The sequence below is a fragment of the Moschus berezovskii genome, chromosome 19, assembly GCF_049115385.1.
Source record: "Moschus berezovskii isolate FMDL1 chromosome 19, NW_MosBer_1.0, whole genome shotgun sequence".
Lineage (NCBI taxonomy): Eukaryota > Metazoa > Chordata > Mammalia > Artiodactyla > Moschidae > Moschus > Moschus berezovskii.
This window is the reverse complement of record NC_142478.1, coordinates 21,726,780-21,751,928: the sequence shown is the minus strand read 5'-3', so window position 1 is coordinate 21,751,928 and position 25,149 is coordinate 21,726,780. Positions and strand designations below refer to the sequence as shown.

Here is a 25,149-nt window from a genome sequence, read left to right as displayed (position 1 = left end):
TCAGAATGACTGCCCAGAGACAACCCAGAATCTAACCCCATAGCCATAAAACCCTAGACAGCAAGCCACATGGCAGAGCAGTTCTCCTAGGTTCCCTTACCCTGCTGCCCTCTTCCCCGGCCGCTCCTTCCCAATAGTCTCTTTCTTTGTCAGTATGTGTCTCCTCAGATAATTCACTTGCAAGTGTCTGACAGGCCCACCCCCGGTGCTAGAAGGCATCTTTCTTCCTGCATCACTCAGACTTGTGGACTTTTGCCTTTAGTTCTATGCTGAATTCTCCCCTTCATAAATATGCATGAAAACTTAGCTTAGAACTTCCCCAACTCTGCTGTTCAGGGCAACACTGCTTTGGGAAAAGATTCTGGTGTTCCCCTCACTTGCTGCAAGTAATAATAAATCCTCCTTCTCCTGATCTGTGGCTTGGTTGTGTCTATTGGTTTGACACCAACAGAAAGGCAAAACCAGTTTTGGAGGTAACAGGACCATAGGTGACTGCAGTTATGAGAGTTTGGTAACTGGGAGCTCAACCTGGTCCTGGGACAACCTAGGGGGAGTGGTTGGAGGAAGATTCAAGAGAGAGGGGATATATGTATACTTAGGGCTGATTCACATTGTTGTATGGCAAAAACCATCACAAAATTGTAAAGCAATTATCCTCCAATATATTAAAAAAAGAGAGAGAGAGCTTGCTAAGGCCATGGGAGTTCCCCAGCCAAATTCACCCCTCAGAATATTCCTCTGTCTCACAGCACTTGCCTTAGGGTCCCCAGTGGGCTGAGAACACTTCTGTGAGAGCCAACGCCCCGGCTCCAAGATAGTGATGCCTGTCAGAGCAAAGCCTCTGAGGGCATAGGTCAATCTGATCTTTGCAGTCCCAGTGAGAGGTCTGAGAGCCACATTCTCTCAGTTCAGGACACCTGATGAACCTCTGAAAAGACCCCTGGCACAGTGTTCAGTTCAGTTCAGTCACTCAGTCGTGTCCGACTCTTAGAGACCCCATGAACCGCAGCACGCCAGGCCTCCCTGTCCATCACCAACTCCTGGAGTCCACCCAAACCCATGTCCATTGAGTCGGTGATGCCATCCAACCATCTTATCCTTTGTCGTCCCCTTCTCCTCCTGCCCTCAATCTTTCCCAGCATCAGGGTCTTTTCCCTTCTGAGAAAAGGGTTACAAAAAACTCCAAAAGAGTCTAACATAACTTTTTGTTCTTTAGTGACTATAAAAATAGAGCCGAAGCAACTGGGATTTTTCTGCATTTTAAAATATGCTAAAGGTGATATCACTTCCGTTATTAAAAACTGAAGAATCATTTCTAGTGATAGAATTAGAGTCTTCATTACTTGTTTTTCTTTCAACTACTCATCGACTGCTATATTTACAGTTTTGGACAGTGAATATATGTATGTATGTGCTTAGTCACTCAGTTGTGTCCAACTCTCTGTGACCCCATGGACTGGAGCCCACCAGGCTCCTCTGTCCATGAGATTTTAAGACCAGAATAGTGGAGTGGGGTGCCATTTCCTTCTTCAGGGGATCTTCCCGACCCAGGGATCAAACCCATGTGTCTTGGGTGTTCTGCATTGGCAGATGGATTCTTTATCACTAGTGTCACCTGGGAAGCCCTTGGACAGTGCTATGGACTGAAATGTGTCCCCCACCCACCCACTCCAGATTCATATTTTGAAGCCCTAACCCCTAATATGATGTTTGGAGATCAGGTTTTTAAGAAGGTAACTAAATGAGGTCATAAAGGTAGACCCCTAATCCAACAGGACGGATGGCCTCCTAAGAAGGGGGAGATTTCCCTTCTCCTCCTGCCCACATATGTATAAACATATGTGTATTTGTGTGTATATGTATGTGAGTATTTATATATGTGTGTACATGTATGTATGTGTCTATATAGCTGCACTTCAGCCGTTAACAGAAGAACTAGTAGAACTGCAGAAAGTCTCAACAGGAGAAAAACTCTAACTTCTGTGTTTTCTGGCTCCTTTTCCTCAGTTTATAACTTGAGGTTCCTCCAGTCTTCAGAGAAAAAGAAGACTGACCTTGTTCCTTAAGGCATTGTTCTTTCATGGGTCTCCTGCCTTCCAGCCCCACTGACCACTGCAATCTGGTTTCCACCACCACGTAACTGTTCACACGAAGAGCCTTCTAATGGTCAAATCCAGAGGATTCACTTGCTGCCTTGACCTCTAAGCAGCACATCCATCAGTGTTCTATTCTGGCAGCTTTAGGTTCCCTTGCTTCCAAGATACCAATCTTCCTGTTTTCCAGCTCTGACCAGGTCTCAATTCTCTTTCCTTTCCAACCATCCCTAAAGATGTGTTTCATGGGAATTTAATCCTTAATCTTCTCTCCCTCAAAAGACTTTTTGTGAGTTACCTCATTACCCATGAGTTTAACTACTAGACTTTCAAAAGTGTCTGGCTCTGACTCCTCTGTGAACTCCGGGTCTTAGTTTATTTGCCTACAAAGTAACTCCACCTGGGCGTTCCACCGGGCATCTCAGTTATACGTTCTGATCTCTGTTTTCCTTGTTTGTTACCATTATCTGCCAAGGACTCTGTCCTCTCCTCCCTCACCCCCAATTTAAGGTTACTCAATGCTGTGGTTTCTGTCTCCTTCACAGTTCTCAAACCCATCTCTTTTCCACTATCTCTGCCCCCAGTTTATTGGTTTGGGAGGTCGTGTGTCGGGAGAAACAGAGATGTACATCAGAATCACCTCTGTGGTTTTCTTTCTAAAGAAGCGTGCCTACCCTGGCCCTCCTCCAGAGGTTCTGAACCAGCAAGTCCTCTTCCTCCCTACACTGTTCTTATTCTTCCCTGGTCTCCCATCCATCCTCTACACTGCTGACAGATGATATTTCCAAAACGCAATCCTGAAAGTGGAACCTGTCTTTGAGAGGTTCCCCAGAACCTTCAGATAAAGTCCAGATTCCTTGGAAAACCCTTGACACTTTGGTAACTTCCACCTCATCTCCTGCCACTCCCTTACAGGCACCCTGCACTCAAGGCTTATCAGAGCATGGTACTTGCTGTTCCCGGAACATCGCTCCTTTCCTTCCTTTGCTTTTCTCAGTGGTTCTCCATAAGCCTTTTCTGCCTGGAATTCACTTTGTTCAAAAGCCTCTCCTGACTCCTACAGGCAGTGAGACACTTCCTTTTCTGTATTTCCACAGGACCTTGTTCAAATCATGATTCTATATTTACTATCGGATGACTGAAAGTATTTCTGTTTATACAATGTCTCACCCACCAAACTTTGAGTCGACTTTGTTCATTTCATTATTTAGCTCTATCGTAAAGAGTGACACATAATATGTACTCAACAAATATTTACTAAATGAATTTTTTTTTAATTTTTATTTATTTTTGGCTGCAACGAGGGTTTCATCACTGTGCGAGGGCTTTCTCTAGTTGCAGTGAGCAGGGGCTACTCTCTAGTGGCGTGCTGGCTTCTCGCTGCGGTGGCTTCTCTTGTTGCAGAGCACAGGCTCTAAGGAATTAGGGCTTCAGAAGTTGTGACACGTTGGCTCAGTAGCTGCAGCTCTCAGGCTCCAGAGCACATAGTTGTGGTGCCCGGGTTTTGCTGCTCCCCAACATCCCTGGCAACTTCTGGGACCAGGGATTGAATCTGTGTCTCCTGTATTGGCAGATGGACTCTTTATCACTGGGCCACCAGGGTTGGCTACCAGTCAACCTGGGGATTTAGCCACCGGCCCCCTAAATGAATTTGAAGTGAATAAAGTTTTAATTTATATTTTTCTTATTGTTTAAAGTATACAGTATTTAGCATATACCAAAAATAATGCTACTGACCCAGTTTCAGGAGAGCATGCTCTTTGAATCCCTTTTAATAATGACAGTATATACTCAAACAGTACTTTTAATTTTTCAAAGCACTTTTATTCCAACATTTTATTATGGATATTTCCAAACATATGGAAAAGAAAAAGAACTGTGAGTGAATTCCCATAGACCCTAGATTCTAATTCAACATTTTGCTATATTTGCAGAACACTTTTTACAGACAAGTTTGATCATACCTTTTATTTGACCTAATGACTAAGGTATGACTTTCTATAGATAAGGAAAGTGAGACTAAGAGATTTAAAGATTTGCCAAGGAGGGTGTCTCCCAGTAGTTATGATCAATCCTGTCAGCTGACACATCCACACCCTCTGGTCTTAAAAATATTTTGAATATCCTTAGTAATGAAAAGCTTCCAATTCTACAAGACAGGAGACTCAGCAAAATCATGGGAAAACCAACAAGAAAACATCTCTAGGTCATAAATCATTCAGAGAGGAACCGAGTTTTCGGCATCTCTCCCACTCACCCCACTTACTGTTCTGGTTAATCATCATTTCCTGCCCAAGCTATCTGAGATATTTCTTCCATTCATTCTTTTCCAGTACCAAATGCAAGTCTAGAATATCTCTCATATCAGCTAGTCTCCTCTCTCCTGCCTTTTCACGTGCCCGAGACACCTGACCTCCAATGACAGCACGGCCCTAAGACATATCCTTGCCCAGCTTACAAAACAGCTACCACATTAAGTCGAATACAATCTCTGCCTTCCGCAGTATAACCTATCCAAGCATCTACCTTACTTCTTCACTTCCATCCTACATAAGAGATGTTGCCGCAAAGATACTTAGGGCTTTTTGCTTTATTCCCTTTTTTGCCTGTATAAATCACCACCACTCTTCCTCCCAAATTCCACAAGTGTAAATCCAAGTCGTGGCCCAACACAAATGCCAATCTTCTAATAAGCCTTCTAGAAAACCCAGGCGTGTTAAGACCTCTATCGCCAAACTTACATAAACTTATGGCACTGATCTACCTTGTACAGCTTTATGGTCTGATTTCTCTTGCCACGTTGGGCCCCCTTTGCCTGAGGATAACATTCTTGAGGAAAGGGACGTTGTCTCACTCAGCGTCGCCCTCGCACACAGTAGGGGCTTTATCGTGGTTAATTTCGTTTTAACGCAACACATCCCGCCCAAAGGGTGGGGGGCAGACACGCTCTGCCGGATTCTCACTTACACACGTACACGGATGCTGTCTTTTAATCGGACACACACGTGTCCCCGGGGCCATAGCCTGGAACGGTCTTGGGACTCCCAGCCTGTGGGCGTTTCCACTCCACCCAGCGGAAGGGGAGGCTCATTTCCTTAAAACTGTCTTGAGGGGTACTTGTTACCTTGGACCTCCCACAGCCTCCACCCTATAAACATCTGAAGATCTGCGTCCTCTCAGAGCAGGATCACTCGGGTTCTACGAATCCCTGGCTGGTCGCGCCGGGCGCCGGCCCCATGGACACCCCCTCCCTGGTTCGCTTGGTAGCGCCCGCTTTGTCAGCGCGCTGCGCTCGCCGGTTAGCCTCCAGCTCCAGCCGGCCCGCGGCAGACAGCGCCTCCGCCTCGCAGCATCCGCGGCTTCGTCCGCGCCGTCTCGGGCTCGTGTGCCTGCGACCTTCCCCCGGGCCGCGGCTGGAAGAGAAGGAGCCGCGGAGCCCGTGCTCGAAAGGCCCCGAGAGCCTGCTGGGCTTGCCCGCCTCGGCGGGGCCCGCAGGGCGGCGGGGCGCGCGAGGGGCCGCGGCGGTTCTGGCGGCGGCGCCCGGCATGTATCAGAGCCCGCGGCGGCTCTGCTCCGCCCTGCTGCAGAGGGACGCGCCCGGCCTGCGCCGCCCGCCCGGCCCGCCGCCGCGCCGCCTCTCGCCCGCGGCCGCCCCGCGGCTCCCGTGCCCCCGGCTCCTGGCGGCGGCCCGCGACGTCGCGAGGCCGTGCTCCCGAACAGGTGAGTGCACCGCCGTTCCGGGCGGAGAACGCGGCGGCCGCCCCCTGGAGACGGCGGGGAATGAATGGGAAGCCGGGGGCTGCCGGGCGGTGGGGTGCAACCGGGCCGGTGCCGCTTCTCCCTGAGCCGCCGTCGCCTTCTCTTGCCTGGGGCTTGCACCGCGTCCGGTAAGAACTGGAACCCCGTGCTAGGTTCCCGTTTAATTCTTGCTGTTTGATGCCGCGGTTTCAGTATTTCTCGCTCTTGACATACGTTATCTTTTCCCCTTCCGAGGCCGCAGATTATTCATGGTGGAACATTTTATGCAGTATATATATGAAGTTACACTTATCTGATCACGTGACCTGCATGGCTTAGGTGGTCTGAATTTTGAAAAATGTATGAACACACATTGACTCTTTGGACATCTACTTGAATTTTGGGGGAGCCGTCCAGTCTTAATATTTGCGTCGTTATGCGTCCTGTATACCTGGGGTTAAGATCTTGTCAAGGTGATGCCATCTCTTTGCCAAGAACCTGTTCTATTGGTCACGTGCTCTGGATTTCCCTTCGGTTGTAGAGAGGGAAACACCAGGCAGGATCTAACTTCCCTGACCAGCGATCGAACCTGCGCTCCTTGCATTGGAAGCGTGGAGTCTTAACCACTGGATCCCCAGGGAAGTTCCCTTTTTTGGCCACGGAAGTTTCTGCCCGAGGCCTCAATACCGCGGCCACAATTTACGTACGAATTAGTCATACTTTTAAACAAAGCTTTTCTTTATGCTGCCCTACAAGGGTTGCCGGATCTTCCCCCTCCGGGGATTGAACCGCCAGGGCAGTGAAAGAAAATGCGGAGCCCTAAACACTGGACTGCCAGGGAATTCCCAAGTTTTGTATTAACTTCAGAACAGATAGAGCAGTAGAAAGAGTATGTTCAGTGTGGCTTTCTTTACTGAATGTGATCACCCAAAGTGTGATTGAAGTCAAGATTTTAAACTGTATTCAGATGATTGGCTTCTATTCAGATTATTGGCGGATGTTTAGATTGAGACATTCTTTCTAAAATGAGGCTTTTCTTTTTGTAAAGGGACTTCGCTGGCGGCCAGCGGTTAAGACTGCGTTTCCACGGCAGGGGTCACAGATTCCCTCCCTGGCCAGGGAACTAAGATCTCGCATGCCACCCAGCGTGACCAAAAATATTAGGATGTTGAACTGATTACTGGAGACTAAACTCTTTGTTCTTTTTTTTTAAAAGGGTGAACTTGATAGTCATTGAGATTTTCTTTGCAGTTCTGTAGGAATTTGGCATTTGTGAAGTAACTGTTAGAATGGGAAAATTTCTAGAGGCACATTGTTGGGTTTGAGATGGGAGAAGTAAAAGAAAATAAGCTGGTGTCTTCTGTAGCACCATATCTCTTGTCTTAACCTCTTACCTTAGATTTCCTGCGGGTCCCGGGGCAGAGTTAGCCAGTAGGTTCATCTTGGGAAAACACATAGCTTGTGTAATACAGACAGAGCTGTGCTGTTAGCTGGGAAGAAAGGTCAGGACATGTTGGATCTTAGGCCTTTGACATAGAAAGATGCTTAATGAACTTGCTGGAAGTCCCCAGAAATCCCCTAGTTTTAGAAAGAAATTGAAAGGATTTATGGCTGTTAAACTACTACAAGACCTAGGCAGTTTCTCATTTTGCTCAGTTTTGGCTTCAGCTGCTTGTTGGGAGAAACTCATGAATGCATTCATTTGCATATCCTTTGATCACTCATTCATTCAAAAAGTCTTTCCATTTCTGGTCTGTCTCACTCTATTTGTGTTAGTCGTTCAGAGGTGACCGATTCTTTGCAACCCCACAAACTGTAGCCCGCCAGGCTTCTCTTTCCATGGGATTCTCCAGGCAAGAATACTGGAGTGGATTGCTGTTCCCTTCTCCAGAGGATTTTCCTGACCCAGGAATCAAACCCTGGTCTCCTGCATTGCAGGCAGATTCTTTACCATTTGAGCTAGGTGCCACCTTATAGGAGGTAAAAGAATGTGAGACATGGTTTGCCTCTAAGGAGTTTAGTGCCCAGTCAGAGAGATGGGTTTTGCACAAAGCCCTGAGTGTTTAAAGAAATAAAACACCTTTTTCTCTTTCAGATAAAGGTTTGCAAATGGCACAAGGGTGCTGGAGAGCATGAAGTCCCTACCATCAGTGGTGATCATTTTGGCTTAAAAAAGTGGTTGGCATTTGAGTTGGTCCTTGAAGTACAGTTTAGATTGAAAGAAAAAAACATTTTGCTTGGGAAAAGCCAGGAGCAAAGTGGAAAGTGTGGGGCATGGATGTGGCAGGGTGAGAGAAGAGGTACCTTGCCAAATGTTTCCCAAGATTCATAGATCCTATTGTAGATCGTTACAGGTGGGTCCCGAATTCCACGTTACTTAACAAAATCACAGGAATAAATAAAAAGCAAATTATTATTACAGGCCTCAAGGTCTAAACATCTGGCTAGAGAAAGTCTCAAGGAACTGAAAGCTACACTTCGCTCACTCCGGCATCTTTTGGGGTGCATGTGTGCTGAGTCACTTCAGTCATGTCTGACTCTTTGGGACCCTGTGGGTCATAAGCCTGACAGGCTCCTCTGTCCATGGGATTTCCCAGGCAGGAATACTGGAGTGGGGTGCCATGTCCTTATCCAGGGGATCTTCCAAACCCAAGGACAGAACCCAAGTCTCTTAACGTCTTGCATTGGCAGGTGGATTCTTTACCACTAGCACCACCTGGGAAGCCCCAATCTTTTGGGGGGGTGCTAAATCCCAAATTGACCCTATTTATTAATCAGTTCCTTCATAACTTAACACCCTGTGGCAGTCAGATGTCACTGGAAAGGTGAGTGCAGCCCCTTTGCAGTCATCAGATGCTGAGTTATTAGAATTTTTAAAGGAGACCTTTTCTCACGGAAGAATCACAGGGCCCATAGAGAAGCAGCAGCTGTCACAGTTACTCGACTGGATGAAGTGTGGTCTGGTGTCATCTATGGGTTTATAAATGCCATCCTCCAGATGCCACCTCCTCAGATAATGAAGAGTTGGCTGAATTACTGTTCTCCACCACTGGAACACATTGCTTTTTTCTTGGGACGATTTTAAAAGCAAATACCAGCTCATCTGAGGAGGCGGTTTTATTTGGTATGTCCTTTAACAATGTGAGTAATCTGCTTATGAGAGAAGTGCAACAGCTTGTAATTATCAAGCTTCTGTAGAAACATATTTTCTTTGTAGGAGGACAAGCTATTTGTTTTTCTATAGCATTCAATGGTAAGAGCTTAAATACAGTGAGTTACTGGGGGCTTTTGAATTAGAAACCATGATATCAACTGATCCGTAGTTTTACTGAACACAGTACACTTAAAAGGCCAAATATTTTATTGTGTCTCATGACTAATTACATTGGAAATTAAGATCTATAATCAGGATTCCTAGGACTTTGCTAACCACTTGAGTGGTTATCACATTTGAATGCAAGGGTGATGTGCATGGGTGTTTAGTTCCATAGTAAACCCACTTGTACTTCAATGAAAAACAACTGAAATACTTTGGATTTGTTATTTTTAAAAAATATTTGGCTGTGTGGTCCATGGGATCTTTGAGGCATGTGGAATCTGGTTTCTGGGGACCGGGATCTAACCCAGCCCCCCGCATTGGGAGCACAGAGTCCTAGCCAGGAAGTTCCTGGATTTGCTGTTTTAGAGTGGGGAGAGCAGCCTTCCTACAGGAAGAAGTAAGACCTCAAGCAAAAATCTTAGCTGTCTTCTTGTCTCTATGTGATCTCAAAGCAGCACCAGCTACACGGAATTCAGCATCAGTGTCGGGGATGTGGGCAGGAGTGTCCAGGAGAAAGAGGGCTAAGACAAAATCATACCTGTCAGATTTAAATGTCTTTATGAAATGCAGCCCCCCTTCCCCACCCTCCATGGGTGGGTTCCTCATCCAAGGTTTGTTGAATCCCCAGATGCAGATACCAAGGGTGTACATCATTATATAAAAGGAGCTTGAGCATCCAGATTTTGGACATCCGAGGAGAGTCCTGGAACCCATCCCTGAGGGATGACTACTTTTTTTTTCCCAGTAAAATGCTATCAAAAGAATGCCTGGGTCCCACTCAGATCATCTGAATTTTAGTTTCTGTGAGTGGGCCTTGAGCATCTGCTAGTTCTGATGTATAGCCTGGGCAGACAGCCAATGAGACACTTGCTTTGCTAAATGCTTGGAAGCCTGCTAGAAGTTTCTTAACTAGTGTCCCCAGAAGTTAGTCTCCAGTAGAGACGGCTATTGGATTATGAGGGATTGTGCAGAATGGTTTAAAAACTGCAACTGGAGTAGTCTGAGAAGTCCAAAGTTACATGGAGCCAGAATTATGGAGCAGTAAAGAAAAGTTGCAGTAGGGTGTCCAGGAAATGCCTTATGCATCATTTTCCTTTGCCTTTCCACGCCTGTCCCCCAACTCTGAGCATCCAGTGCTGGGGCAGGTCCCTCAGTATAGGGTACAAGGAAGTTATTTTGCATGGATTTTATCATTTTCATCACTATTTGATCACATTCCCTGTTCTCATATTATTAAACTTCTGCTAGACAGATTGTTGTCCATATGGATCCACCCTCTGTGGCTCCTCTTGCATTTTTAAGGAATTTGTCTCTTCATAGTTCATGAGATTTTTTTGAACGTGTCTACTTTGCAGTTGTTTACAATCTTTGGACATTTTCTGATTCTCTGCTCCTTTCTTCATAGAAGCCTGGCCTTGCTTTGTGTCCTGTATAGTTGTGTGTGCGTGTTTCTCCCCCAGACCTGTCCTCCTGGGAGAGCAGTTTGCATTCTCTGTAGTTGGGGAGATTTGGGGTGTGAGTGCAGGCAGGTTCCCTGCTGTGTTCTCCAGTGCTTAGCTCACCCCTCCAGCCACTTTAGAAATATCCCTGAGGTCCATGGTCAGCGCCTGGTCTGCTCTGCCTCCCTTCCTGTCCATCACTCTCGGGAGCCCTTCCAGGGCCCACAGCTCTGAAGGCTGTTCTCCGGCTGGCAGAGGCCACCCTCTTCTGTCTGAGAGGGGAAGTGACAGAACTCGCAGCTGTCTCAAATACCATTGCTGAAAGAATGACCCTAATGATGGCCCCTTCACCTCTCCTGCCCTCTGTCTTGGTGGACTTAGCTTTGGCTTTCTTGAAAGCTCCCTTGGGAAGAGCCATATTTAATTTACCTTCGGTAATTTGTACTACGTTGCTCTCCACTCTGGGTTCCCTGTTAATTCACACCTGTCTCTGTCTTTCTGGAGTTGTTTCTTAAGCCCACTGGTGGCATCCTTTCTGATTTTATCCATATTCTTTCAGTCTTTAGAAAAATATGCATGTGTGTACTTTATTCCGGAAAGCTCTTAGGAAAGAGAGTAATGTATTTTTGGCCTCATGAAAGATGACCTATTGTACATTCAATTCCCATCTTAAAAATGAGTCGTTGGACTGGAGATTTTACAAGTGCTGCCAGTGTCACTACACATTTTAAAAGATGATTCTTTTCCTACATGTGCTGTAATTATTCAAGCAAGGCTATGGAAATTATATGAAAATTAATTTTTCCCTACTTTAAATGACTGAGTCTTTCGTTGATTTTTGTGAAGTATGTACAAATGGACTGTACAATTCATAATCTAGAGCAGGAGTCTGCAAACTTTTCTGTAGAGAGCCAGCTAGTATATACTGGGCTTAATAGACCAAATATCCATTACAGCTATTCAGCTTGGCTGCTGTAGTGTGGAATTAGCTGCAGACAATACACAGATCTTATTTACAGATACTGAAGTTGGGAGTTGCTGATGATTTTCACATGTCAGGAAATATTATTACAATTTCTTTTTCAACCATTTAAAAATGTAAGCAGCCATAGGCATCTCATAGGGCACTGGGAGATGTGTGTGGACCTCTGATCCACAGGGAGGAATAGCAGAGTACTCCTTAGCTCTGTATTTCCATTCATAGCTGTGAACCCAGACCACCTCTTGAGCTCCTGGGAATGTTAATGATGGGCACCAGGTAGTAACACAAACCTGATGTCTTAGTTGGTGGAGAGCAGCTGTCACACCAGATCCTTTGTTTCTGCCTTTTCAATTTTCAGTTTTCTAGCATTTTGCTGGAAGAGTCTGGCTTGTGCATAATCAACCACCAATTTTAACACGCTAACCTAAGTATTCATTGTGGAGGGATTTCTCTTTCCCTAGCCATATTTTCAAGATGAATCTGGTGTGACTGAAGGGACAGCTCCACTTTTTCCAGAAGGCACTTGGGTATTCTTGTGTCTGTGACTGCTGCCTAGCAAAGAAAGGTCACTGGGATTGTCGCACTGTGTCTAGGAGCTTGTATTTATAGACCTGCTAGGTTGGGAGACATGACCTTCACTTGATATCTCTAGTAATGCCATGTGCCAGCAAAGCGGGTCATTACACTGCTTTGTACACTTTGTGCTGTGCCAGTGTGCACGCCCTGACGGCAGTGACTTGGGCAGAGGGATGCGGTGACATTGGACCTTTGTTAACAGCCATGCACGCCCCTGGCGCAGCTCCGTCCGGTCATCCTGATCATCCGGTCAGCATGGTCAGAAATGTTGATGAGCAGTGGTCCAAGGTGCAGGCAGCCCCCTCCAGGGCCAGATCCTTTCCAAACTGTGCAGTCAGTCTCCATGTCTATAAAATGGAGAATACAATACCTACTTTGCTGGATTGTGGGAAAGATAAGTGTGGTACATTCTTGGCTCTCAAATGTTAATAGCTGCTCTTTAAGCCCGGAAAGAAAAGTAACAAAATTAGCTGCCATTTAGAAGGTACCAGGTATAGCTCGTTTAACTCTCTTAACCCTCACAGTAACACAGTGAAGTAGGTCATGGTGATCCCCAGATGAAGAAACAGCCACAGAGATAAATAACTTGTTCAGGATCTGATTAGTGAAAAGAGAAGCCATGATTTCTGGAACCCAGTCGACCTACCTTGAGTCCATAAACAAGGCAGATACAGTCCGTGTCCTCATGGAACTAATAAGTGAATAACCGGGGTTGTGATTTAAGTATTAAGGGTGACTTAAGGTTCTTACTCGTGGCTCAGAAGGTAAAGCGTCTGCCTGCAATGCGGGAGACCCAAGTTCGACCCCTGGGTCGGGAAGATCCCCTGGAGAAGGAAATGGCAACTCACTCCAGTATTCTTGCCTGGAAAATCCCATGGATTTTTCCTACAGCCCACGGGGTCACAAACAGTTGGACATGACTGAGCGACTTCACTTTCACTTTTCAAGTAAGAGAAGAAGGCCATGTGTAAGAAAAAGAGAGCCACTGGAACTTGATCCATGAAGCTGTGAGCCATGGGGACTGTGAATCTTTATTCACCAAGTATTAAGTAAATATATTGCATACCCAACATCCAAGCTGTTTAGGTCGATGGTTGTCTTGTGAATATTTTGAGGGTGGCCACATTTATTGGTAAAATAAGAGGAGTCTTCAGGGGACCAGTGAAAATTAGCTGCTGAATGAGTTTCTCACCTTCCTGAGGTGGTTCAGCACGGTGGCCAGTGGGTGGCAGCACAGGCTTGCTGTTTCAGTCCTGTGACGTCTGTCCTTTAAGATTTGGTGTGCTTTTCTCTTCGAGGTTTCCTTGGGCCCAAGGTTGGTCAACTCCAGCAGCTTCTCAGGTGTGTACGCAGCTATTCCTGGCTTCTGTTGAGTTTTTACTTTTCAAGCTGCATGTTATTCCCCAAATAAAAAGATTAGTTGAAAGAGTGGCACCATTTGACGTTTTTGGAAATCTCATTTGACAGTCTGGCTTATAGGTGACAGCTGTCTGCAGCCTCCTGGTTTCTTCTCCGTCCAGTCTGTTCTCTCACTGGTTATATAATTATTTTAATAGCCTTTTATGATAATTGTGGGTAGTCTTTTGTGGTAGTTTATATTAATAGTTATTAATATAACGTCAAATCTGATACCATATCAGTGAACATCTTATTGGTTATTTGGGAAGCTGGTTAACTAGGTTATGTGGCTCTTCCAGATGTTATACAGTATAGAAGTAACCTTAGTAACTATCACCACCAATCTTGTCAGAGAAGTTTTTCAAGTACTGGGGACTTGTTAGGCTCCTGATAGCAGATGTGTTTTCCAAATTTTTCTCTGGGAAATTTTTCTCATGGGCAAAAATACTGTCAGTTGCTTTCCTTAAAGTGACAGGCTCACTTCTTACATTTTAATGGGTAAATGTCTGCCTTGTATCCATATGTGATTGACTAAAGTTTGTTGGTTCTTTGAGGGGAAGACAGGGGAGAGTTCATTTTGCAGGCCAGACAACTCACCTGAGTGCTTTTGCTTCAGGCAGTGTATTTTGTTTGCAGCCCAGGTGTTTATGTGGACTTTACTTTTTGTCAAGTATTAAAGATGTATTATCAGGGCTCCAAATTTAACAGAAGTACTTATTGCCGCCTCACTTAAGGACATTTGAGGGTAAAGCTGGCAATTTAAAAGATGAATAATGGTGAAGAACACAGTGGCCCCTACTGGAGCCTGGGGCCGCTGCCTGAGTTAATGCTGACAAAGCGGCAGTTTCATCACAGTTGAAAACAAAGACAGAGAAAGGATGCCTCCGTGTTAATATGAAAACCTTGGCCCTGCATTTCTCCAAAGCTGTCTCACATCCCTAACGGGTCTTTGTCTATATATCTGTGTGTACTGTAAGGGAAACATGAAATCTGGAGGATGTATCTGACTTCACCTCAGTACCACATGATTCCTTCTAAACCCTTCCGCATTTATCTGCAGCTTTCCTCTTTCACAGAAGTCAGACTCCTACCATCCATTATATACTGTATCTGTTCAACCGCAACGTACCTGTAAAGTATTTTCGGAATTGCTGACACCCACCCCCTAAGAGAAACAACTTTGCTAACTTGAGTGCACTTCCTTTAGTCTTGAGCAGTTAAAAGATGTTTTCCAAAGTGACATCATTCCTTTTTTCCTGAACCCCCTTCTGTGAATTTGTCATACATTTGTAATAGATTTATTTGTCAGAGTCTGCATTTCCTCTTGATCCCTCCACCTCCCTGTTGATCTTTTGAATTTTCTCACATTAAAGTTTACTCTTTGTGAGGGACAGTTAAATCAATGGATTTTGACAAACACAGAGTCATGTATGCCTCACCCTAGGGCTGTAACAGAGTGGTTCCATTGCCCTAAAATTCCTTGTCAGCCACTGCTCCCTCCCTTAATCTCTGAAAATCATTCTGTATAATTTGCCTTTTCTAGAATGTCCTATGAGTGGGATCTATGAGTGGGATCGTGCAGTATGTAATTTTTAGGATCTGGTTTCTTTCACTTACAAAATGCCTGTGACTTGTTCCCCTTTATTGTTTTGTACTATTTTGTGTGGTTGTATACATTTGCACATTGAGGGACATCTTTGACTGCTTCCAGTTTGGGCATTTATTAATACAGTTGCATATATACGTTTGCATACATATTTCTGAATGAACTTAAGTTTAAGTTTACTTAGGTAAATCCCTAGGGGCATGAGTTCTATATTTTAAACACTGCCAGACTGTCTCCCAGTGAGGCTGTACATGGGAAGCAGTAGGTGGGAGTTTATGAAGGAATTGAGATTGTTTAAATATTTGATAAGTTCACCAGCGAAAGACATCAAGGCCTAGGTCTTTCTTCTGGGTGGATATGAACTTCAGTATCTTTGCTGCTCTAGTTGCAATCACTTCCACAGAGATGAAGGGGAGAGGTGGGGCCAGGCCTGCCCCAGGCAGGACCTGCACAGGCCAGCAATGTTCTTAACTGAGGTTCAATAGCTTTCGCAAATAAAAGCTTCTCAGTTGGTTGTATGCCTTTGGTCCACATCCAGAGCACTGAAATGGCTGGTTTTGACACTGGTTCAGGCTTATACTTGTCAGCTCCCTCATGCCTGAAGTCATGCCTGAAGTCCGCTTGATGGGTTTCTTCCTCTAATGTGTCACCCCTGTTAGCAAACAGACATGGTAGTCTGCTCCGGAGCTCAGTCCTCCTCTGTCAATAAACGTCTCCCACCTGTTTCCAGTTTGCACCTCTCGCCTCATCAGTCATACCTAACTGCCGATTTTTTGCAGACCCTACCCAGTTTCCTTCACCTGTATTGGCAGCTTCATCCTTGTAGCTGCTCAACCACCCATCTTGGAAGCTTTTTTTGACTGCTCTCTCATAGGTCACATCCAAGGAAGTCATCAGCAAAACTTGTTGGCTCCAATTTTGGATTTACTCAGAACCCAACCACTTAAACTGGGACTAGAACTGGGGCTTTGATGCCCACATTGCAGTATGCCCTTCTTTTTTGCTGCAAAACCTTTGTCTTTAGGTGGTAGATTTAATTTTTGAAAACCCTCGAGTCACAAATAAGGTGAATAACAAGATATAGTAATCCACTATTGGACCAAAATGAGCTTTTTTTCAGCTGAACTGGCTTTAATAAGAATGTGTTTTCCTTGAGTTTTGTAGCTAACAGCCCTATAAATACATTTCCAAAACCAAACCAAAAAAGGACAACAGGGAATGATGAAATTAGAATATCCAGTTTAAGCAGTCTAGAGTAACAATTCTGATTCTACCATTACTAATGATCACTGTAATTTTTAAGTGAATATGCTTGCTTCTGCTCTGTCCCACCCCCACCCCCACCCCCATCCCCATCCCAAGCTTTTCTCTCTTTTTTGGTTGTACTAAATCCTCATTGGTTCATTCTTGGATCACATAGCCAGTGGATATTGTACTATCTTAACCTCGTTTAGACTTGATTTGCTCTGTTTAATACAGCACCACCAGTTTGTGTATCAGTATCTCTGGTCATTTTGGTCTAAAGCTTGTTCTCTAGTTCCAGGGGTGGTAAGACTTTTTCTGAGAAGGGCTGGATAGTAAACATCTTGGCTTTGAGGGCCAGAAATGATCCTGTCACGAATTATGTGCTTGTTTGTGTGTGTGTAACATCTCCAGATCAAGGACTATACAAAATACATCTGGCTGCAGTTGGCCATCCCCTGCTGTAGTCTTTTCTGGCAGAAGTACTCCCAGTATTCCAGTTTTGCTGGATGTGAAATTCTTGGCTCAGTCATATATATGTAAAAAGCCTGACATGTTTCAAATATATAACTTCATCTTCTTCTGGTCTAAAAACATTACAGTTGAAGTCTGATACTCTAACTTCTAAGTTACTTGCTGTTTTTGGCCTGGAGTCCAAGGGATTTTTTTCTGTTTCTTTACAGTCTGGTTGGTGTTGGTCATTCTGGGTTGATAGTCTCAGGTATGTGTGTTTGTGTCCATGGTAACATGTTTTTTTAACCTCATAATTTTTCTTTCAAACCATTGACCTTTTTTCAGCTTTATTGAGGTATAATTAGCAAACGTGTGTATTTGAGGTGTACTGTGTGATGGTTTGATATTTGTATACATCTTGAAATACCTCAATCAAGCTAATTAACATATGTCACTCACATAATGTGTTTCCAGGGTTGGGGGGGTGAGATCACTTAAGATCTAAGATCACTTAGAGGATTTCAAGTATGAGATACACTATCCTTAACTAAAGCTACCTTGCTGTACATTAAACCTCCAGAACTTAATTCATCCTGCATGATTGAAACTCAAGTTTTCTTGATTTATAGTTTTTAGTATCAATACATGTTTCATTTCCTTGCATTGGTTTTCCTGCTACAAGAACCTTTTCTCCATATGTTGCATCTTTGCTTTAAATTAGTACATAGTATTTGCCACTATCTCTTAAGCTTTATCTCATTTCTGCTATGTGTTTTGTTACTAATTCTTCACATTGCCTCATTTGTAAGTTTTCTAATTTAGACTACTTTTTGTCATTTTCTTAATATAATTATCCAATATTATAATAGGATATAATTTTGATTGGCTTTCTGGGCACGTCTTCCAGCACTTTCATTATGTTAACACGTTATACTGTTCCTTGTTCACTTTATATTGAAGGTTTTTTTAAAAGTTTTTAGGAGGAAGTGTGGTTTAGGATAACTCCTTAAATCTTCAACTCCTGTTGGACACAATTAATCTTTTCCACATTCATTTTCGCATGGTACTTGCTTTTTTATCACAGCAACCACCCTGAAACTCAGCTTGGTGAAGGCGATGTCATGATGTCATCAAAAGGATGCAGAACAGTCCTGTTAAAACTGAACAGCTTCAAGCTGCTCATTTGCCTGGAGCCTGACAGATGTCAGATATTGGAGCCCTTGTGAGTTTGCCGTGATGCCCTGACAGGTCTACTGTTAGGCTATTACTGATGCTGGAAACCATGCTTGAGAAAACAATTTTTTACCGCTTTTTGCTGAACTCAAAGTTGTACTGCCAGCCAAGAAGAAAATTTCTTTGGCCCCATGTACTCAGATAGGCAAGCAAATTGATTTAAAAAGAATATATTCAAGTCAGATACCCAGGAAACAAGTGTGTGCGTGTGTTCATGCATGTGCCTTTGTGAGAACAGGCTTGCAGGCAGTTGCACGTACACAGAAATGTGTTGGGAAAACTGGTGTTTCTTTGCCTCACTTTCTCGTTGGGAAAAGGAATGATGGAGCATGCTTGCATCTTGATCTTGATGTTTGAGGATAGGTCCTAGGGGTGAACACTTGAATTTGCCTTTGTGACCTGCTATGTAAGGTGAATTCAATTGCTTGCTAGTTTCAGGTGCAATCAGCTTGCCAAAAATGCGTTTTAGAAAGAAGACTTTGTGTCCTTCAAGAGAAGGCAAGGAGCAAAGGACTTGGATGAGGTCAGGAAATCCAGGTTTCTCCAAACCAGGAATTTTAGACATGGTTCCAAGCAGAATCTAGCCTAATTTACACTGTAATGAAGAGAAAACAAAGTTGACCTTTAAAGAGCAATCAACTGCCTCCTAGTGAGGTGACAGATACCTGTCCCTTCATGCTAACTTGTTGAAGATTGTGCTTGGTTGTCCTTAGTTATTATCCAGTTAGGTAAGAATCAGAGGCCCCAGGAAATGGACCTAGACAGTGCTTCCTGCACCACCATACCCTCCCACCCCCACCTCAACTATCTCTTCCCCCCCCCAACCTCTTCTCATTTTTAAAAAATCTGACAATTAAGATTAGATTGCAGACTGTACTGCTATGTGATGTTCACAGAATCCTATAGAAAGCCAGAGCCCTGTGAGAAATGGATTTAATCCAGCTGATTCTTCCATAACAGGGATCTGAGCAGATGACACACTGAGTCTCCTCTAATGTCATCTCGGAGTAACCAGGCTTTCTGACATCTGGCTCTTTACAAACTGGTCTTCAAGTTCTCATTTGAAATACATAGAAAAAGGAATATGGATTTTGTTTAGCCATGCTTTCCTAAGACTGTGTCTATAAATTATAAAGACAGGTCTCAGGTCAGAATAAGCCATAAAGGTATTTCAGCTGTAGTATTTCAAGTAGTTGTCCTCCTAGAAAGCTAGAACCTGGCAGTTACTGTAATCCACCCCTTAGACCAAGAACATGCCAACATCGGCGCCAGCCTCTGTGGACACTAACTGCTTTATCTTGTGGTCTCTGAGAGAGAATGGGAGAAAGGCAGGAGAAGGCTGAGCGTGTAACCGTGTCTCCTTCCCCGCAGCGTATCCCATGGGAAACGGCACGAGCAGGCTCTACAGTGCTCTCGCCAAGACACTCAACAGCAGCGCGGCATCCCAGCACCCGGAGTACCTGGTGGCCCCTGACCCAGAGCACCTGGAGCCCATCGACCCCAAGGAGCTCCTGGAGGAATGCAGGGCTGTCCTGCACACCCGGCCCCCGCGGTTCCAGAGGGACTTTGTGGCTCTGCCGGCCGATTGCCCCAGTAGCCACCCTCCCATTCGGGTCATGCAGTGGAACATCCTTGCCCAAGGTAGGCCTGCTGCATCTCTGCCTGAACGCCACCTCCTCCCTGCTTCTGCGCATGCCCGATGCACTTCCGCATGTGCGGGGTCGAGGTGTCAGATGAGCAGTGGGGCGGCTAGAGCGCGCAGGGAGCGCTCCCAAGGGGAGGTAGGGAGAGGGAGTCATCTGGTTTTCACTGGTAAATCCAGCGACTCAGAGGTATTTCTTACTTACGTGTTGGTAGACGTTGGTAGACTTTGCATTTTCAGTGACAGCTTCTGTCTCCCAACACATCCAGATTTCAAGGCCCCCGTCTCTTACTAGCCTGAAACTTTTTCCAGTTGTCTCCAGCTTTCAGTCCATAGCACTAAGATAGCATTTGCCAGCGGAGAAGGCAATGGCACCCCACTCCAGTACTCTTGCCTGGAAAATCCCATGGATGGAGGAGCCTGGTAGGCTGCAGTCCGTGGGGTCGCTAAGGGTCGGACACGACTGAGCGACTTCACTTTCACTTTTTCACTTTCATGCATTGGAGAGGGAAATGGCAACCCACTCCAGGGTTCTTGCCTGGAGAATCCCAGGGACGGGGGAGCCTGGTGGGCTGCCGTCTATGGGGTCGCACAGAGTTGGACACGACTGAAGCGACTTAGCAGCAGCAGCATTTGCCAGGGAGAAACTGAGTCTACTGAGTGGGCGATGTAGAATCTTCTGCAGGAAATGGGGACGGGGTGGGGGGGTGGTCTGGGTACTCTGGTCAGATTCTCATCCAAACGCACCTTTATAATTTGAGGCCAGAGATGTTGCCTCTGTTCTCTGTGTTTTGAGATTTGTTATGGTAGAAAGGACTCCTTTCCTGGGTCTGCTGGATTTAAAAACAGGTGTGCAGTGCTGCTGATCATGGAGCTTTTGAAATTTTAAGAAACCAGGGTCACCATTTTTTCCCTCCTTTTCCCTGACTTTCCAAAATTTTGGATTCATTTTTTTTCTTTTTCAGATATAGGTAAAAGCTGCCCGTTTAAAATAGGTGTCATTTGTGGTATCTATAAAGGCCTGCTGCTGCTAGGTCACTTCAGTCGTGTCCGACTCTGTGTGACCCCATAGACGGAAGCCCACCAGGCTTCCCCGTCCCTGGGATTCTCCAGGCAAGAACACCGGAGTGGGTTGCCATCAGGGTTAAATGTATTTAGTTCATCTGACCTAGTTTTAGATCTCTTAGACTACAAAGAACATTGTTTAAAGCTAAAACAATGTTCTATTTTATGTCCTGGAATATGTGGCTTGATTATGTCTTCTGTCCTGGAATAGAGACAGGTAGTTTTGGAGTCAATTCCTTGCTTCATGTGGATGGTAAGAGGAAATTAGTTTGGAGTGGAGGTCGATGCAGTAAGAGAATCCCCCCAGAGCACCTGCAGCAGAGAACCATACTCTGAAGGTCTTGGTGACATCACACCTAAGGAGACCCCCAGGTATTTAGCAGCTGACAACCGACCGGCTTTTTTATTTCAGCTCTTGGAGAAGGCAAAGACAACTTTGTCCAGTGCCCTATCGAAGCCCTCAAGTGGGAAGAAAGGAAATGTCTGATCCTGGAAGAGATCCTTGCCTACCAGCCTGATATCCTGTGCCTCCAAGAGGTGGACCACTACTTCGACACCTTCCAGCCCCTCCTCAGTAGACTGGGCTACCAGGGCACCTTCTTCCCCAAGCCCTGGTCGCCTTGTCTGGATGTGGAGCACAACAATGGACCCGACGGCTGTGCCTTGTTCTTCCTCCAGAACCGATTCAAGCTGGTCAACAGTGCCAACATCCGGCTGACGGCCATGACGCTGAAAACCAACCAGGTGGCCATTGCCCAGACCCTGGAGTGCAAAGAGTCCAGCCGACAGTTCTGCATCGCCGTCACCCACCTCAAGGCACGCACCGGCTGGGAGCGGTTCCGATCAGCTCAAGGCTGCGACCTCCTTCAAAACCTGCAGACCATCACCCAAGGGGCCAAGATTCCCCTGATTGTTTGTGGAGACTTCAACGCAGAGCCCACAGAGGAGGTCTACAAGCACTTTGCTTCCTCCAGCCTCAATCTGAACAGCGCCTACAAGCTGCTGAGCGCTGACGGGCAGTCAGAACCTCCGTACACGACCTGGAAGATCCGGACCTCGGGCGAGTGCCGGCACACGCTCGATTATATCTGGTACTCCAGGCAGGCACTCAGTGTGCGGTCAGCCCTGGACCTGCTCACCGAGGAGCAGATTGGACCCAACCGGCTACCGTCCTTCAATTACCCTTCAGACCACCTGTCCCTAGTGTGTGACTTCAGCTTTAACGAGGAACCTTGATGGACATTTATAAACGCTCGTCTGTGTGTTTTTAATTGCAGGAGTCTTAACCAGGGATGTTTCAGGAAACTGAAATAGAATAAGTTGACTGAGGAAGGGTTCCCAGTTTCTCTCACTTTCTTTCATTGTTTCCAGCATGCCTTTGGGAAGGAACCCCGTTAGCTCACATTAAAACCTACAGCGAAAAAGGTTTTTGCACTCCAGTATTGCTTTGCATTGTTTTTTTCCCCTTAGGATTAATTACATGTTGATCATTTAAGGGCATTAAATTAGGCTTGTTTTGAAGCTTTTTCTGTTAGAGGATACTATATTAAAATAGTAGACTTGCTTGAGTCTCCCATAATTAACAAGTATGCAGGAACTGTTTCTCTATAGACATTTCAAGTTATTTATTTGTTTTTTAATATCAAGTTATGCATGGCAATATTTATTTTTATATCTTCATGTAAAATTAAAACATGAACATGTTAAAACCATGCAAAACATAAGTTATAGAGTAATTTATAAAAGCTTTAAAGATGTTTTTATTGGAGTCTAATAAAATAGTGTACAAAGGAACTCTTTAGTTGAGGGGTTTTTGTTATTTAAGTGGAAATGCCAGTTCTCCGTGATCCGTTCTTCAGAAATCTTTGCTATGCCTCTGTGTTCTCCATTATTGTGTTTCTTGAAGAGATTCCATGGCTAGTCTTCATTATTTAGTCACTTACACATTTCCGGTTTTCCCATGGAGTGCTGTTGGTATTAATTTGCAGTCACTCTGCCATTATTTGTATTGAATGTACTTTGCACAGTAGATATATTTGGGAACTGTTATGTGGTAGTGGCTACAGACAATAGGACCTTTTTTTCATAGATGGGAAACTATTCCTGGTCTGTTCATGAGGTTGTGGTTGGAGATTTACTAAGATAGCCAGGTAACTGGTTTTAAAAGATCTAGAAAGCAGAATATAAAAAGTTAACCTGGAATTCTCTTAACTCAGAAATAAAGTGGTTAAGGTGAAACCCCTTCCTAATGAAATCCCAGAAAACAGCCCACTGGTAATAATATATTTTAACCCATGAGTTGTAAATATTTAAGATTAATAAATAGTCTTTTAAAGCTAGTGTTTTAATATCTTGTCTTTTTAATGCATAGAGAATCTGAGAATAAATTTGGTTTTCTAATACTGTTAATGTGGTGCCCACACAATCCCAGACAGTCAGACCTTCATTTTAAAGTGGACAAAGGTAGCTGTGTAGTTGAAGGCGGCATCTGATGCTGTTTGTGAGGTGTCACTTGGTGACAAGGTTGGAGTCCCCAAAAATAGTTCCTCCAGGTATTCTGCATTGGAAATGCTTTTGAAACAAATGAGGGTTTCCGTATATATTATACACACAAAATATCTGGAAGGAATGGCAAGTAGGAAGAACATCTGTACCAGCTGTCATCTGGTTCAGATCTTAGCAGTGACTGAATTTGTACATTGAGAAGCAGAATACTGATTTGGACAGGCATTAAATATTGTTTACCTACCCTAAAGCACACCAGTTTGAAATTATCATACCCATATCATAAGCAAATCTGGATGAGAATAAAAGCCAGAAAATGTTTCCATTTCACATGTTAACAGGCTATGGGAGAAGGGTGGGGGTGGGTGGGAATGCCTCTGAGCAAAAGGCTCCTGGAAATATCACAAGTTGCCCCTCAGCGTTGCCATGGCGGTGGGCTAAACACATACTAATGTATGCTTTGCTCGTCTGTATTTGTCTTCATTTAAAAGTAGTCCTGTGAGCATTTTATGTAAAGTTTCTTAGTAGTTTATAAATCTTGCTAGGTGGCATTTTATTTTTACTTCTCTAGTCTTTCTTTTGTAGACAGTTCTTCCTTGTGGACCATCAGTTACCTGAAGGCATAATGGCAAATAACAAGTCTCTATTCTAGATTTCTAAAGTATCAATATGAATATGTTCCGTTACTGAGTTTCTTATTCCATGCCTATGTCCCTTTTGAGCCAGCTTTTCCTTTTATAGCCCATGATGTTTTGACTGCGGTTATAATTAGAGTCTTAGAAGGTAACTTGTACAGATTCAGTGAAGACAGTGAGTGGATTTTTTTTATTCCTCCATGGCCGTATTTCAGGAGATTCTAGGAGGCGGTAGGGATGAATATAGTAAAGCATAATGGTGTATATAACATTTAAGTCCCTTATTTTTGGCTCTAAGAGCTTTGCATATGACTTAAAAACTACTCCTAATTTAAAATGGAGCCTAGGGAGTTCCCTGGTGATGGAGTAGCTAAGACTCCGCTCTTCCAGTGCAAGGTGCCCAGGTTCGATCCCTGATCAGGGAACTAGATCCCACATGCCACAGCTTAAAAAAGCTCCTGTGTGTTGCAAGGAAGGACCTGGCATAGCCACATAAATATTTTTAAAAATAATTGGGCCTAAAAAGCCCAAATAATCTGAGCAAAGTCCCAGTGGGACTAAATTCTAGAAAATAAAAACATGCTGATAATCATAATTGATTTCAATTGGAAAGGCATCCCAAAAATGTGCTTGAATAAGGAGCTCTGAACTTCTTTAATGACATGTATAAAAATATAGTACAGGCAGGCTTTTATCTATGAGTGCTTGGATACTGGAATGGCAAGAGGTCTGGAGCTGGGCTTATAAAAGCAAATTCTGTAGAAGGGCATGGGCTGTAAGTAAAAGGACTTAGCTGTGACCACTGTGACCCTAGGGCCTCAATTTTCTCATCCAGAGTATAGCATCACACCTACCTTGTCAATCTCAGATTTGTCAGATATTTGTAAAACAATATTGTAAGTTTTAGGTAAGTCACTGAGTAAAGGTTTTTAAGGTTAAGGTCAGCGCTTAAGGTTCAAAGCAAAAAAGGAAAGGGCACTGTACTAACATATTCATGATGTCCTGACAAGCCACTCTTAATCCTTCCATTTGAAAGGGCAGATAGCATTAATAGAAATTAAGACCCAAATAGGTGAGGGACTGTTGGAGTGGCAAGATTTTTTCACCCCCGTTTCTGCAGGCAGATGTGAGGTTGTAGGTTAGTGATTCAATTTCAGGAGAGGATGTCAACCCTACTTTGACTTGTAGAGTAGAAATATCTGCCTTTGAGAGATGAAACAACA

The 25,149-nt window shown here is 44.4% G+C and overlaps 1 protein-coding gene across 1 annotated transcript; it reads left to right on the top strand.

The window, feature by feature from the left end:
* The first annotated feature begins 5,261 nt into the window (after positions 1–5,261).
* On the top strand, positions 5,262–22,580 carry NOCT (nocturnin). The gene is made up of 3 exons (XM_055405281.2): positions 5,262–5,813; positions 19,451–19,720; positions 21,199–22,580. The coding sequence occupies exons 1-3, from the start codon at positions 5,330–5,332 to the stop codon at positions 22,020–22,022; spliced, it is 1,578 nt and encodes a 525-aa protein (XP_055261256.1). The 5' UTR covers positions 5,262–5,329; the 3' UTR covers positions 22,023–22,580.
* Positions 22,581–25,149: the final 2,569 nt, after the last annotated feature.